Genomic DNA, 14,277 nt, shown 5'->3' with positions numbered 1-14,277 from the left:
CCGCTCCATCTAACGTCACACAGAGCCATACTCGAAAAAAAACTTTCCGAAACTTGTGACAAACCGGAAGGAGTATTTTTGGAACAGAAATACTCCTTCAAACGTACAACTTAATTTTTGAAACTTTGTCCATGTTTAGCATGGGAATCCAACTCTTTAACAGTGTAAAAAACTCAGTATGCATGAAATAGCATTTCACCCCCCCTTTAAACAAATAAAGCAAACATTTAAACAGAACACTTCTTAGCTTAACTGATTATATAAATTGATATACTGTATACAAATATATTGTTATATTGTTTACAATTAAGCCCAAAAAAATTTCTGTCAAACTGTAAAAATGACTCAATCATTTTTGAATGAATGCTGTAAATTAATTAGAATGAATACAATGGTAACATGTCAAATATGGATTTTCAACACCACATAATACAATGCAATGTAACTCATTGAAATATTTACCGGTACTGTAATAACCGAATGTCCATATGAATTTCCCCTTGTGGGACAATAAAGTTTACCTTGACCTTGTTTTAAGGAAGTGTAACACATGACCTTCTTCAATATGCATACTGTACCTTTCCCAGAGGGGGAAGTGAGGCCGTTGAGAAGCTGGGAGAGGGTGAGGGGTTTGGAGGGTGAGCCGGGCGAGTCGCCCCCTGTCAGCTGACTGCTGCTCAGGATGTCTAACTTCCCAGCCTGCAACCTGAACTTCTCCAACTCTTTTGACAGCAGGTTAAACTGCTCACTCTGTGACCGGCATTTTTCCTCCAGTTCTCTCACTTTAGCCTGAAAATAAAAAGAGGGAAGGAAAGAAAGAAAAAAAGAGAGAGAGAAAGGCTAGCATTGAAAACATACTGACCATTTTGGCTTGTCTGTGATAAAATCATTGACATTTAAAACTGGAAACAGCTTTTATAAACATCTATACTTCAATTTAACTGATCGATGAAAGCTAATGAGTGGAGCCTACAAACTCTACCAACTGTGATGTGGTAAGCAACCTACAATACTACAAATAAATGGCCTACATCTAAAAGGAGGTTTTTCCTACCAAAAATCGCATTGTGTTCTTAGTGCGAAGGAAACTTCTCAGCTTCAGACACCAACGGAATCAAACAAAGACAGGAGTCAATCTATGTTCAGCTGTTATTGTACATCAAATCTCTTTTTCGATCATGATGTTAGCGAAGGGAAGTACTATTAAATGGAGAAGGGTACCACACATGCCAACGTAACAGTAAAAGCTGTTTATGCCTGATGATTTGACGAAGCTCACATGTATATTTGTACATCAGTACTATTAACCACATTAGAGGATCATGTGTGTTTGCATTTTAACAAGTCAACATACAACTGTAACTTGCCCTGTTATACTTACAGTTTGTCTTGTGCAACATGTTTATACACAATTACAAGTTCGCATAAATCATGAAATATGGCTTTTTGGGTTAGGAAATTAAAGGAGGGTGGTGGCAGGGGAGACATGTCACGTTCTGCAATCCATCAGTTATGTTTGTTGTTGCTGATCTGATCTGCAAACGCACATATCCATGAGGCGCTAACAGGATTCAGCACAAGGCAGCACCCATGCATTGCAACACAAGAGGAGCAGAAAGGAGCAGACAGTGAATGAGAAACATTTACCACTTAGATAAAAGAGCAAACTGGCTTTTTGCAGCACTTTCAATTGTAATTTATGAACATGCCCTCAAATACAGAGGCTGCCCTCATCTTCATCCATCTCCTGTGTTTAGCCTCTGTAATCTGTACTATCAAAAGACCTGCCTCCCACAAGGAATGAGGGGACAACAGAACAGTTTCCAAAAATAAATAAAGAAGACAATTTTATTCTAGGTTTACTGAAGGTAGAGGCAATTCACAGGCAATTTTTGTCTATGATTTTCATTGGATTAATATTTATTTGGATGGCAACAAAGACATGCCACCACTCCCCCAAAATAGCATAACTGAAATAATAGTAACAGATAATTAATTTTAATATTTAAATATGATAATATATTTTATATAATTTTTATTTATTTGATATACATACTTTTGTATGCATTTATTGTTAAAATAAGTTTAGTTTTAATTTAATTTATAGACAAATATAATTATTAATATAATTCATCCACAAAATCATCCACCCAAATATTAATTATGTTTTAATTTAATAATTAAAAAAAAAAAAAAATTAAATATATATATATATATATATATAATTAATAAGAATTATATTACAGCTAAATGGTTTTTGATGTTCATAGATATATAGATAGATAAATAGAGTTTTGATTTAATTTTTAGACCAATATAAATAATTATCCATTTAGTTTTAATTTGATAACATTTTTTACATATAAAGTAACAATTACATTTAAAATGGATTTTATAATGTTCATGATGTTATGAAAAAATAAAATAATAATAATAATGAAAAAAAAGAAATAAAAAGCAGTTGTTTGGCTTTGAAGACAAGCAAAATGTGACCCTTGTACTTTAAACATTTATAAAACACATAAGCGACTCAGGAATGTATAAAATGACTAGCAAGACTGATGGTTTGTACTAAAAAGCTTCAATAATTTGATCTATGGTGACATAGATCAAAAATATTGATCAAATGTTTACAGATCAATCGTGGATGAGCAGTACAGTAACTGACAGGACAGCTAAACGAGGTGACAGGAACTACCCTCAGTGAGTCACACGGGGAGGAGAGGGAGAACTCTGAGGAGAAGTAACTCCAAAATACCTGCATGCTGTCCAAGTGATTCTGTATATGCAAAAAAAAAAGACCAGTAACATAGTGACAAGAGATGTAAGGAACCAGACAAATCACAGTTGCACACACAAGCATTTCTACAGTCTCAGAAGTCACAGAAACCAAACATGAATACAGTTCCAACCCCATTTTCCCTCAAACGCCCATTAATGGCTGAAATGAATGAAAAAGAATAGTAGAATATGGTAAATAAATCAATAAATATGTACATTCTTTTAAAACAATTATTAATCAAGCTAGTTAGCAAGGATATTTACACAAGATTTTTTTTTATTTATCTGAATAACTCTAAATGTCATCAAATGGTGTAAGCTAAGATGTGACTCATATGGTAGCCAGATTTTTGGCTGATAGGAGAAAATATACGATGACGCATGTGGAATGTGGTGTACTATCATAGTCAGCCAAGATACGATTTAAAATACATGCTTCTATGCGCACTCACATACAGATGCACTGGAATTCATGAGCAGATATCATTACTCACCTCTAACAGATGGACGGCACCTTCATGGTCCTTCTTAGCCTCAACCTGAGCCTATAAACAACACAAAAATAATATATGACCAACTCAGTCATGCCATACGTAACAAAAGTCACAGCCAAATATATTCCTGCATGTTCCTAGAGTATAAACATTCTATTCCTGAGTTGGGTTGAATAAGCTTTAGGCAACAAGGACTTGATCAGATGCAGTGCATTGTAGGGTCATTCATTGTAACTCTCAGCAGCTGTGGAAAACAGCATTCAGTTCCACATGAATAGAGGAACATCTGTTGGAGTGTCAGCCTCTGCAGGCTGTTGCATCACAGCATGAGAGAACATTTCAGAATTATGTATGGAGATTCACCTTCAGAACAAAACTGGGTTCTTAATGTGTTGACTTCTGATGAGAGTGAGTGTGTGTCATTTCTTCTGTTTATTCTCCTCTGTAATCACAGTGTCCCATTCAATAAAGACAGACAATGACTCAAATGTTTCAGAGGGTGACAATGTTCATGCATCCTGGAGAAAATGTCAGATTTGATCACCTGCTCTGCAGTTTCATTAGAGAGTAATTTACTCTGAGTGGTGAGACAGCGCCACTTTTCTCTCCATTCAGATGAGAAATGAGAGGAATATTTCAGAGTTACCTAAAACTGCTGAAACACTTTTTCTTTAAACGTCTCTCTTCATTAGAAGCGCTTTGACAGCTGGATTTTATTATTGGGTGTTTCTTCCTTTTTTTGGTCATTGGGGTTGACTTTTTTCTTTTTTTTTTTTTTATTAAAACTTCTTTCTTTTTATTATATCTTGAACACTTTTTACTATGCCTTCATCCAAAAAAATGTCAATATACCTTATATGTAAAGATTTTTATTGTTCTAAAGTTAGACTTTCTGTCTTAAATCATGAAAACTCATAATAAAATTAGTTTTAAAAATAATTCACAGTTTAATAGAAACAAAGAGTGTAATTTCAATATTTATACAATATATATATATATATTTTTTTTTACTGTCACACACAGCCAACAATTTTGGCCCCAATACGGTTTCGTCAAATGATGCAAAAAGTTGTAAAATATTATTTATTTTGTAGTTATTTAGAATACATATAATGCTATGGAAGCAGCCTTAGCAAAAGCCTTGTTTAAACAGATCCCAGAAGCTTAAGCACGATGCAAGGTCTTCTACACTCTGGCCTGTGCATGAGCTCCAAAGGATTTGGTGTGGTTGGAAACCCTGATCTCTCACCTTCTGCAGAAGGTCAATCTCCTGCTGCTTAGCATTGAGGACGGCCAAGGCTTGTTCATGCTCTAATTCTAGCTGCTGCCTCCTCTCTGCAGCCTCTCGCATATGCTGGGAAAGAGAGAAGACAGAGCAGGAGGTGAGAGCAAACTCAGCGAAGGATGAACACAGACGGAATGAGAGCAACCTTCAATCATTATTAAAGTGATAGTTCACCACCCCCCCAAAAAAACCAGGTTGGCATTTACTCACCATCATGACTTTCTAGAGAGGAACACAAAAGGAGATATTAAGAAGAATGTCCAAGCTGCCTTTTTCCATGCAATTAAAGCGGAAGGGGATCAGAGACAGCTGCGGTAACCATTGACTTTCATTGTAAAACAGCAGCTTGGACATGATGTTAGATAACTACTTTTGTGTTTTTTTGTCACAGTATGGGTTTGGAACAGCGTAAAAAGCAAAGCTTTTTGCTCACACTGAAACATTTTAGCTGCTGTTAAAACTCAACAAAGGAGTCTATAGACCCTCTTTTTAGCTTTTCATCTTATAAAAGATCAGTCTCCAGGAGCACCAGAGACAAAAATCCCTTCTAATCCTGGAGTATCTGATGTAAGAATGGTTTTTACCTGAGAATATCGACTCAGAATAAGGGGCATTCACACTGAACGCATTCCACTGCATCACTTTTTCATTGTTTTTATATCTAAATGCACATTGCGCTTATGTATGTACCAAGTCTATTGCTTTGTCCCACACATGACACAGCCTTCACAAGGTTCTCAAGTTAAAAGCAGTTAAACTGTTTTAAATGTCTCTAAATGTCACTTTTTTATCCATTGCAAGTAAAATCACATTCGGTGTGAACAACCCCCCTACTGTGTTAAGGGATGGTTCACCCAAAAATGAAAATTACCCCACGATTTACTCACCCTTAAGCCATCCTAGGTGTATATGACTTTCTTCTTTAAAGGAATACACTCAGAGTTATGTTATATTATATCCAGAATGTAGGTGGTTTTCTCTGTAAAAATCCCTGGCCTATCCTGCTTGTGTGGAAGATTTTTATTAGTAAGATTTTAATCAATCAAGTAGAGCTGTAGTCAAGTCCGGCTTTGTCGAGTCCAAGTCAAGTCCAAGTCCAGGACTAGTCGAGACCGAGTCAAGACCGAGTCCAAAGAGGTTCGAGTCCAAGTCAAGTCCAAGTCCAAAAGTTTCGAGTCCAAGTCCAAGACCGAGTCCAAATGAAAGAAAAAAGGGTCCTCTTCAAGACCACATACTTAACTACTGATAATGTTTGTGATGCGAGAGAAAGCATATCTCCTATTCTAAGAAAATAATTTTACATTATTATTTGTAATGATCAAAAAGCATGTGCAAAGTAACAACTCTGTAGGACAGGGGTCTCCAAACTACATCCTGGATGGCCAATGTCCTGAAAAGTTTAGCTCCAACTGGCCTTAAAACACCTGGAAGATTAGTGTGTCTAGTAAGAGCTTGATTAGGTTCAAGTGTGTATAATTAGGGTTAAAGCTAACAGGGGCGTTAAACAAGATCCTGGGCCCTATGCATAGGCAGTCCTGATGGGCCCCCATGGCCCCCACCCATGAAAATATCCAGGTAAAAAATATATATTTCAGATTCATACTTTTCAAGGGCCCTCTCTTCCTTTGGGGCCTTGCTAATGAGTACTGGTTTTACCCCCAGTCCGACCCTGGGAGCTAAACTTGGATAAAAGAACAAAGTTTGGAACTGTAAGGTCAAATAATTTTTATGTACTTTATTTTTTGTTGACATTATATCTGTGGTCAAAAATGTATATGACAGATGCCTTGGCACAGTGCACAGACACACGCAAAGCTCGGGATATGACAAATGCGCGCAGCAAGGCTAGAATGGATACGTTTGGCTCTACTGGACATGCGCACATAAATACAGAGAAATTTTTGTCATACTATACTAGTGCTTGCATAGACTAGTCGAGCACTGTCGGAAACAATCGACTACTCCAGCATGCATTAACCATAATGAATACAAAGTGTTTGCAAGTACCACGTGAATTTTAGAATTACAATATTGCGTGGAGCTGTTACTATATGACCTTATCTATGTTGCATGTAAAAATAAAATATGTAATGTAATAATTAGGGTTGTGCCTGAAGCCGAATATGGCACGGATAATGGCTTAAAAAACGAATAACACTCAAGGAATAATTCTGCAAGAATACTCGGCTAAAGCTGACAGTCTGGTGTTTGCTAGATAACAGGTGAGCCAGGGGATCAGCGCCAGAAGTGAATGAATGTAAACTTTATGAGTGAAAAGAGAGCAAATCAAACACCGCATTGTTGTCGCCTCTCTGTTTATCTCTCAGAAATCAGAGCGTTGCAAGAGTAATTTTACCTATAATAATACATCATAGCTACACGTTATATTATTTGTATATATTTAAAAGGCAAATATTGAAAGCTTAGGCTACCATGATACGAATGAATGGAATAAGCACAACGCGCTCACCAATCAAACAGCCGCGCTGTGCGTTTCAGTCTCTCAAAAACCAAATCAGTTCTCTCTCAAGAGTAGGCTAATAATCAGCTTCGATACGGATGCATTATCTACTTGTCCTACATGTTTGCATATTTACCTTTTGCTGGTTTGCGCGGAACACACACATCTGTTTAGTGAAGTTCATTAACATTAAGACTCGCTCAAAGTGTTCTGCGTAATGAGAATGTGTGCATTGAATGGATTCAGTCGTGTTCAAATGATCACTATGACACGTTTGTCATGACATGTCATGAAATTAATAATTATTTCAGTTTAACACGACATACTTGTTCAGTGATAACTACAAAAAAATATATAAAAAGTCATAACAGTCTTATCAAGTAACTATACGATGTTGTATCCAAATGCAGATAGGAAAAAAATTGTGATTGTTACAGATACAAATACTGGCTGTTACATGAAAATGTAAATATGTAATGTCATATATAAAGTTTTTAAAATTTACATATGTACTAATTGTTGCATAAGGCTATACATTAATACGCGTTTATTGATAAAAAAAAGGCTATCTAGGTGTAGGTAAAACACAATCTAACAGGTAGAAAATTAAATTAGAAACATCTAAACTTTTCAGGTCGCAGTAAGTGCACCACTGGTCATGCACATCCTTTCCCGGAACAATACTGAAAGCTAAGGCAAGATGGAGAAACAGATGATCATAGTTGTTCAAGGATAGCCATTTTTTAAATGAATCTATTAGCAGAGCTACTGCAAGGGATGTTTAGTGCTGGAAATCCATTTATTCTTTGCTGAAACTTCTGCGTCATCATGGAGAGCGGGTCATGGTTGCCCAGCAACAGCAGACGCCACTGGAGCGCGAGCGCAGATTACAGAGTGCTTTGGAAATAAGGAGAGCGGCGCGCCTAGTGTTTTCCACATGTTTTCAGTCGCGACATCATGCAAATGTGGTTTTGTTTTGAAGGAGACATTTTTTATTTTATTTTTTTGCTGGACTCGGTCGAGACCAACTAGAAGACTTGGCGAGTCCAATGGCCAAGTCCGAGACAAGTCCGAGTGCAAATTCCAAGACCGGACTCGAGTACTACAGCCCTACAATCAAGAATAATCAATGTGAATCTAGCCATTTTTGTTGCTAGTTGTTTTTCCATTATAATCCTACAGGTAATGGATAGAAAATTGCCTATGCCCTGGAATGTTCAGAACTGAGGAGAAACATATGGCCAGAAAGGGCCTTTCTTCATACTAAATCAAGCAGAGGGCCTCTCCTCTCTAGGGAGGGATCAAAATTGCAAGCATAAGGAAAAGTTTGACTATTTGGAAACGCCCTGTATAGGGTATATAATGAGATGCAACCTAGCTTTTCGGGACATCTCCTTGCAAGGACCTCTCGGCTTTGTTTTGCTTAAAATAAAGTCTTTTCTTCTGAGAGAAAAATCCCTGACTGAGTTCGATTCTTTGGAGAACCGGCAAAATACACCACACTTGCATGCACTCTCTTATGAATGCACACATTACAGTTGGCAAAAGCTAGAGATTACAGTTAATGAAGTCTTAAATATGGATATTTTTCTTACACAAATGCATCGATTCACTTCAGAAGGCTTTTATTAACCTCCAGAGCCACGTGGAGCACTTTTTTTTTATCACTGCCATTATAAAGCTCGGAAGAGCCAGGACATTTTTTTATGTAACTCCGATTGTAGAGTTTTCTTTTGAAAGCAGAAAGTCATATACACTTAGGATGACTTGAAAGTGAGTAAATCATGGGATAATTTTCACTTTTGGGGGAACTATCCCTTTAATACCTTCATAATATGGACACTTATTTGTCCTCTACAACTAATGTTTAATTCTTTTTTTTTTTCTAGGAAAAGTACATCCAAGTATTATTATATAAAGTAATTCAAAACCCATATGTTGATTCTTTAAAGGATTTTTAGTGAATAGAACTGAGTCAGGCTAGAACCAGGCTGTAAAGGATTGGACATTGCATTCAGTTGACTGGTATTAACCGAAATATACCGATTGATATAACAACTAAATTTCAATCAGTTCATCAAACAAAGCTATGGTAAAAGTTTAGAAGATTTGAAATAGACACAGTAAATAAAAACTGTTGTTGCATGGTTTTGAGCGGCACTTCAGAAGTAGAAAATATAATAGCATATGGTTTTCCAATGACATGAATATGAGTAAATATTGATTGAATCTACATTTTTGGGTGAACTATCCCTTTAAGCACTGAAATAAACAGCAAAATGTTGTTGTAAATCAGGTTTGTGTCATTTACTTCACCCCTTCAGTTAAGCAAAAACAGAGGTGAAGCATCATGTCAAGCACAGCCACGGAGCTTCGCATGATCAATAAAGAGCTCAAGGGTCATGGCTCTGTGCATAAAAGGGTGTGTGCAAACAACACAGCATGTTCAGTCAACACCATTACTGCCCAACAACATCCCTAGAAGCTCCTCTGACCGATTAAAAGTACACAGTGACAAAACCTAGCAATTTTCTTTCCATTTGTGACAGGTGAGGTTACAGGTAAAGGGTAAAGGAAGGATTTTCCATGCTGCTATGAAAGAGGAGTGCAGGGAAGTGCAAGGTTAGAATAATCTAACCTTCAGAGGACAAATAAACTGTACTGTGTGTGAAATGTGTTACGGTTATCTGAGCATCAATTGTGAGTGAATATCGCTATGCATACTAACAATGAGACATATTATCTAATAATAATCTAAACTGAATGATTTTCATGCCTCTATGGATTATCAGTACTTATTCATCACTACTGATTTACTCAAGTACTTATTTGTTAAAAAGCTTAATCATTTTAACATATAGAAATATTTTGTCAATTTATTTACTTATTCATTCATTTGTGATCATTAATGTATTTTTGATTTGATTTATTTATTATGTATATTTTACTTTTTATTTTTGATGAACAGTTTTGATAACCCCCCCCCCTTTTTTTATGAAGATGCCATGGTTTTATGTTTTAAGATAAAAATGGATAATGTTCAGCCATCCAGTCATAATTGCAAAATAAACTCCTTCAAGATCATCTGATCACACTGTTGCGATTTATTTTGCAATAATGAGGCATCTGCATAAAAACTAGACAATATAGCAACAGAATAAAAATTACCGTATTTTCCGGACTATAAGTGACACTTTTTTCATAGTTTGGCTGGTCTTGCGACTTATAGTCAGCTGCGACTTATTTATCAAAATTAATTTGACATGAACCGAGAGAAATGAAACTATATAAAACATTACCCTCTACAGCCGCGAGAGGGCGCTCTATGCTGCCAGAGATGCTGCTCAGTGCTCCTGTAGTCTACACTGAAGACAGAGCGCCCTCTCGCGGCTGTAGATGGAAATGTTTTCTCTTGGTTCTTGGTTCTAAATAAATGCGACTTATAGTCCAGTGCGACTTATATTGGTTTTTTTCCTCGTCATGATGTATTTTTGGACTGATGCGACTTATACTCAGGTGCGACTTATAGTACGAAAAATACGGTAATCATTTAAACCATTAAAATACTGTGATAAAATACTTTTATTTTTTAATCAAGACTGATATTTTCAACATATTTCACACTTCGTACATTCAGGAAAATTGTCACCTCATAACTGAAAAAAAATAAATTAATAAAAAATCTGAATATTTTCAAGAATATTAACAGCATGTATATCTCACATTCACAAGAAGAGCTGGGTTAGTTTCTTTTGTGAGGTGACGGTATAATTGTGCATAACTGTTGTGTCATGCACAAATGCATTCCACAGTGCCTCAGCCGGCCGACCATTCAGATCACATACAGCATCCAGATTAGTTAGTACACAGTCAAAAGGTCCACATTCAGTTAGTGCTGGCTTCTGTAAAGTCTTTAGAGATACCTGATGAATGGAAAATATGGAGGGAGGCAGGGAGAGGGGAGGGGCAGGAGAGTGTTAGACATTAGGGGAGGGGTAGGGCGCTCCAGGACTCCTAGTCGATCACAGATCCACACTTTGAGGGCGTACGACAGCTCTACAACCATAAAAAAGTACAAGGGGAGTAAAAGAGGTGAAAACACAGATGAAAGTGGAGGTCAGGATCTAAATTGATTTTAAACATGGCCAGCCAGGTTTCCTGAAACATATGTCATGAACTTGGATACAGACTGAGTTCACAGTAAGACAAAGGATCATAACTTTTTCACTCGCCACCACACAGTTTGACTCAGTCAACATATATGAAGGCTAATCAGGTAAACAGTCAAGAAAATGTAGATCTTAATTTTTATTTCCTTCTCCAAATTGATGAAAAAAAAAAAAATGTTTTAGGTTGGAACCTCAAAAATATAACATATCACACAAGAATAATAAAAATAATAATAATAATAATAAATAAATAAATAAATATATATATATATATATATATATATTTTTTTTTATAATGAAAATGAAGACTATTTTATGGCCATTAACAGTTTTTATATTGTTGACATTGTTCTTTCTAACAATTATGCACAAATAAAAATCTTAAAGTATTATGGAAAAGGGTAATTTACAGATATTTCTAATAATACAGTGTTTTCTTAACGTAATAATTAATTTAATAGTCATGAAAATAATCTTACAATGCAAATGTAAAGCAAAAAATGTCTAAACACAGGCTTAATTTTCTTTTCCTATAACTATTTTTTTCCTTTGATTATGTGATTTACACAGATGCGTCCGGCGGGTTCTCACCTTCAGCACCTGCTCTAGGTTCTCCAGTTTGCCTTGGAGCTCAGTCTTCTCCAACAGAGCACAATCTCTCTCCACTGTCACAGTGTACAGAGCCTCCTGCAGCTGTTCATACTCACTTTTCACCTGATAAGAGAGAGCGAGCGCGTGCGCGCGCGCGCGAGAGAGAGAGATTAATAAAAAATGCCTCTTAGAAAGGTGAAATGTCATTCTATCCTGCCTTCAAAGGATTCAATTATGCGATTAAATACACTGATCAACTGCAAATGATATATTCTGTTTGTCATTAACCACTGATATGCGATATATGGAGTATGTGTAAGTCAGCAGTGAGCTCTGGGGTGAGAGTGGTGTTTTTAGAGAGGGAGAGCAGAGGGGTTGACGTCCTGAATCGATCGCTGATAAAAAGCTGAGCTGTCAGAGACAGAGGCAGTTCTCGCACTCCACACCTGTCCAATCTGACACTCATCTGTTATCTGCAACCTGACCTGAACACCCACTGCAACAGCAATTACAGCTGAACACACTTGTTCTAGAGGAAATATGTTTGACCTATTAAACTTGTATTGTTGATTCTTATGACATTCAAGCAGCATGTTGTAGGATAGTGATGGTGGTGGTGGTGGTGGTGGTCAGATGACCTTCATGTGCAAGATAAAGTGAGCATGATGTCAAGGTTAAACCATACTTCGTTTTAATATATGTTTTTTATTTATTTTATTTACTGTGACATTACTCCCTTATGGAGAGCAAAAAATATATAGTAACCAATAATTTGAAAATGTATAATTTCATGATTCATCTATATCAGATCAAACTCCTGCTTTGTTAATTTCAGCTTTACATAACATGTGCTGTGAACGCTGCTTCAAGTGTTTAAGGCATTGTGCAGCCTGTTTATAAGGCAGTCTAATTTACATAACTTTAGGGGGAATATTCATTCTAAAATACAAGGAAAAACAACAGAGACACAGATTAAGCCTAGTCTTAAATGAAAAAGGATTTTTAATGGAGAAAATCAATTTATCAGTAACTCAGTCAGCCTTATATGCACTTAGGAAGTGGAGTGTTATTTTAGTATAACTGAGATTTTTTTTCTTAATATTTTAAAATAATTTTTATTTGTATTTACATTTTTATAATTTGTGTTTTCACTTTTAGTTTTTTTGTTTTTTTTGTTTATTTAACTGCAATGTCTTAAATCAGTGGTCTTTACAAGGGGAACCATTAATTACTATTTGATTACAATAAAAAAATAAAATAATCAACGTACAAAACTGTAGATGAACGAAAACACAAGGTTTCTTGTCATAAATGTGTTCACAAAAAAAAATAAAACGATGCTTTCCAACTGTTTCTGGGATATTGTCAGGGACTCGGCTTTCCGGACAAAGTTAGGAAGATCATTCCACTAGCAAGGAACAGATTTGAATGGCTTTGCAGTGTAAGCTTTGTACCAAAATATGTTATTAATACAAGTATGCATGTTACTGCAGGCCAGACGTGAAATACAACGGTTAATTCTCTACCAAAGGGTCTTTGTTCTAAAAAATTAATCGAAGACACTCATCTCTGCTGTCCAGTAATGCTGTGCCACAAACAGACTGGATAGAAACAAGTTGTGTGGATGGAACAGCTGCCATCTTAATGACTACCATTTTGAGCGCTAGCTGGGACGGAGCTGTAGATCCAGTAATGTCTCACTCTGTAACAGCTTTTTGAGATGGTGGGGGTAAACTCACAAAAGAAGTGATGCATGAAGGACAAGTAAGAAGGACCTTTTCAAGCAAGCGAAGGCTCATCACACCATTACGGTTCTCAGTTTAGAATCATATACTGTAAAGAGCTGTTAGTGTTAGTGCTTGTTTTTGGTGTCATTTGTTTGTTTTTGGTGTATATTAATGTAACTGTATGTATGAACTGCATTTTTAATGTAGTTTAAATTAATAGATAGGACAGAAAATGTTTGCCTCTCTGCTTACACTATTCTGGGAAGGTGTTTCGCTAGATGATATTCTGAAGAATGTTGGTAGCCATTGACTTCATTGTATTTTTTCCATTCTATGGAAGTCAATGGCTACCGTCTACTGTTTGCTTACTAACATTCATCAAAATATCTTCTGTGCTCATACAGGTTTGAAACAAGTTGAGGTTGAGTAAATGATGACAATTTTTTTTTTTTTTTTGGATAAAATATCCTTTTAAGCAAGACAAATGCATATAGTATATTACTAGAACTCATAAATCATGGGAAGTGTTTCTTATAAATATCAGACTTAGAGACTTTTTGGTGATCTTGAATTACTGGGGTTCCTTTTTTTATGCTGTCTTTTCTTTCTCTCGCCTTTCCCTTTCTCTGTATTGCTATCGGCCTCATAGGTACTGCATTCATAAATGACTAATGAGGGAGTAGGGATCCTGTTTTGCAACAGCGTTTGACAATACACCTACTCGGACGTTTTGGACATGGCCTACCTTCGAACAGCTCAGCAGGAGGAC

The 14,277-nt window shown here is 36.2% G+C and overlaps 1 protein-coding gene across 18 annotated transcripts in view; it reads right to left on the bottom strand.

Annotated features, from left to right (window-relative positions):
- The window catches only part of rimbp2b (RIMS binding protein 2b), a 97,722-nt gene that overhangs the window by 33,963 nt on the left and 49,482 nt on the right, over positions 1-14,277 (bottom strand). For 11 of the 18 annotated variants that reach the window (XR_003280085.1, XR_003280086.1, XM_026244728.1 and 8 more), the window contains exons 1-5: positions 11,782-11,901; positions 4,525-4,629; positions 3,276-3,326; positions 2,699-2,779; positions 579-789 (exon numbers count right to left, since the gene is read on the bottom strand). Coding sequence is in view for 16 of the 18 variants with exons in the window: in XM_026244728.1 (XP_026100513.1) it covers positions 579-789; positions 2,699-2,779; positions 3,276-3,326; positions 4,525-4,626 (445 nt within the window). In the remaining 2 variants the exon portion in view is untranslated. Of the gene's footprint in view, positions 1-578; positions 790-1,054; positions 1,097-2,698; positions 2,780-3,275; positions 3,327-4,524; positions 4,630-11,781; positions 11,905-14,277 lie in introns of those variants that run through there. The other 7 variants (XM_026244744.1, XM_026244743.1, XM_026244738.1 and 4 more) reach the window with 5 other exon arrangements.

Source organism: Carassius auratus, unplaced genomic scaffold (assembly GCF_003368295.1).
Source record: "Carassius auratus strain Wakin unplaced genomic scaffold, ASM336829v1 scaf_tig00007301, whole genome shotgun sequence".
NCBI classification, from domain to species: Eukaryota; Metazoa; Chordata; class Actinopteri; order Cypriniformes; family Cyprinidae; genus Carassius; species Carassius auratus.
Note: the sequence above shows the minus strand (reverse complement) of the source record. Positions and strands in the feature narration are given on the sequence as shown.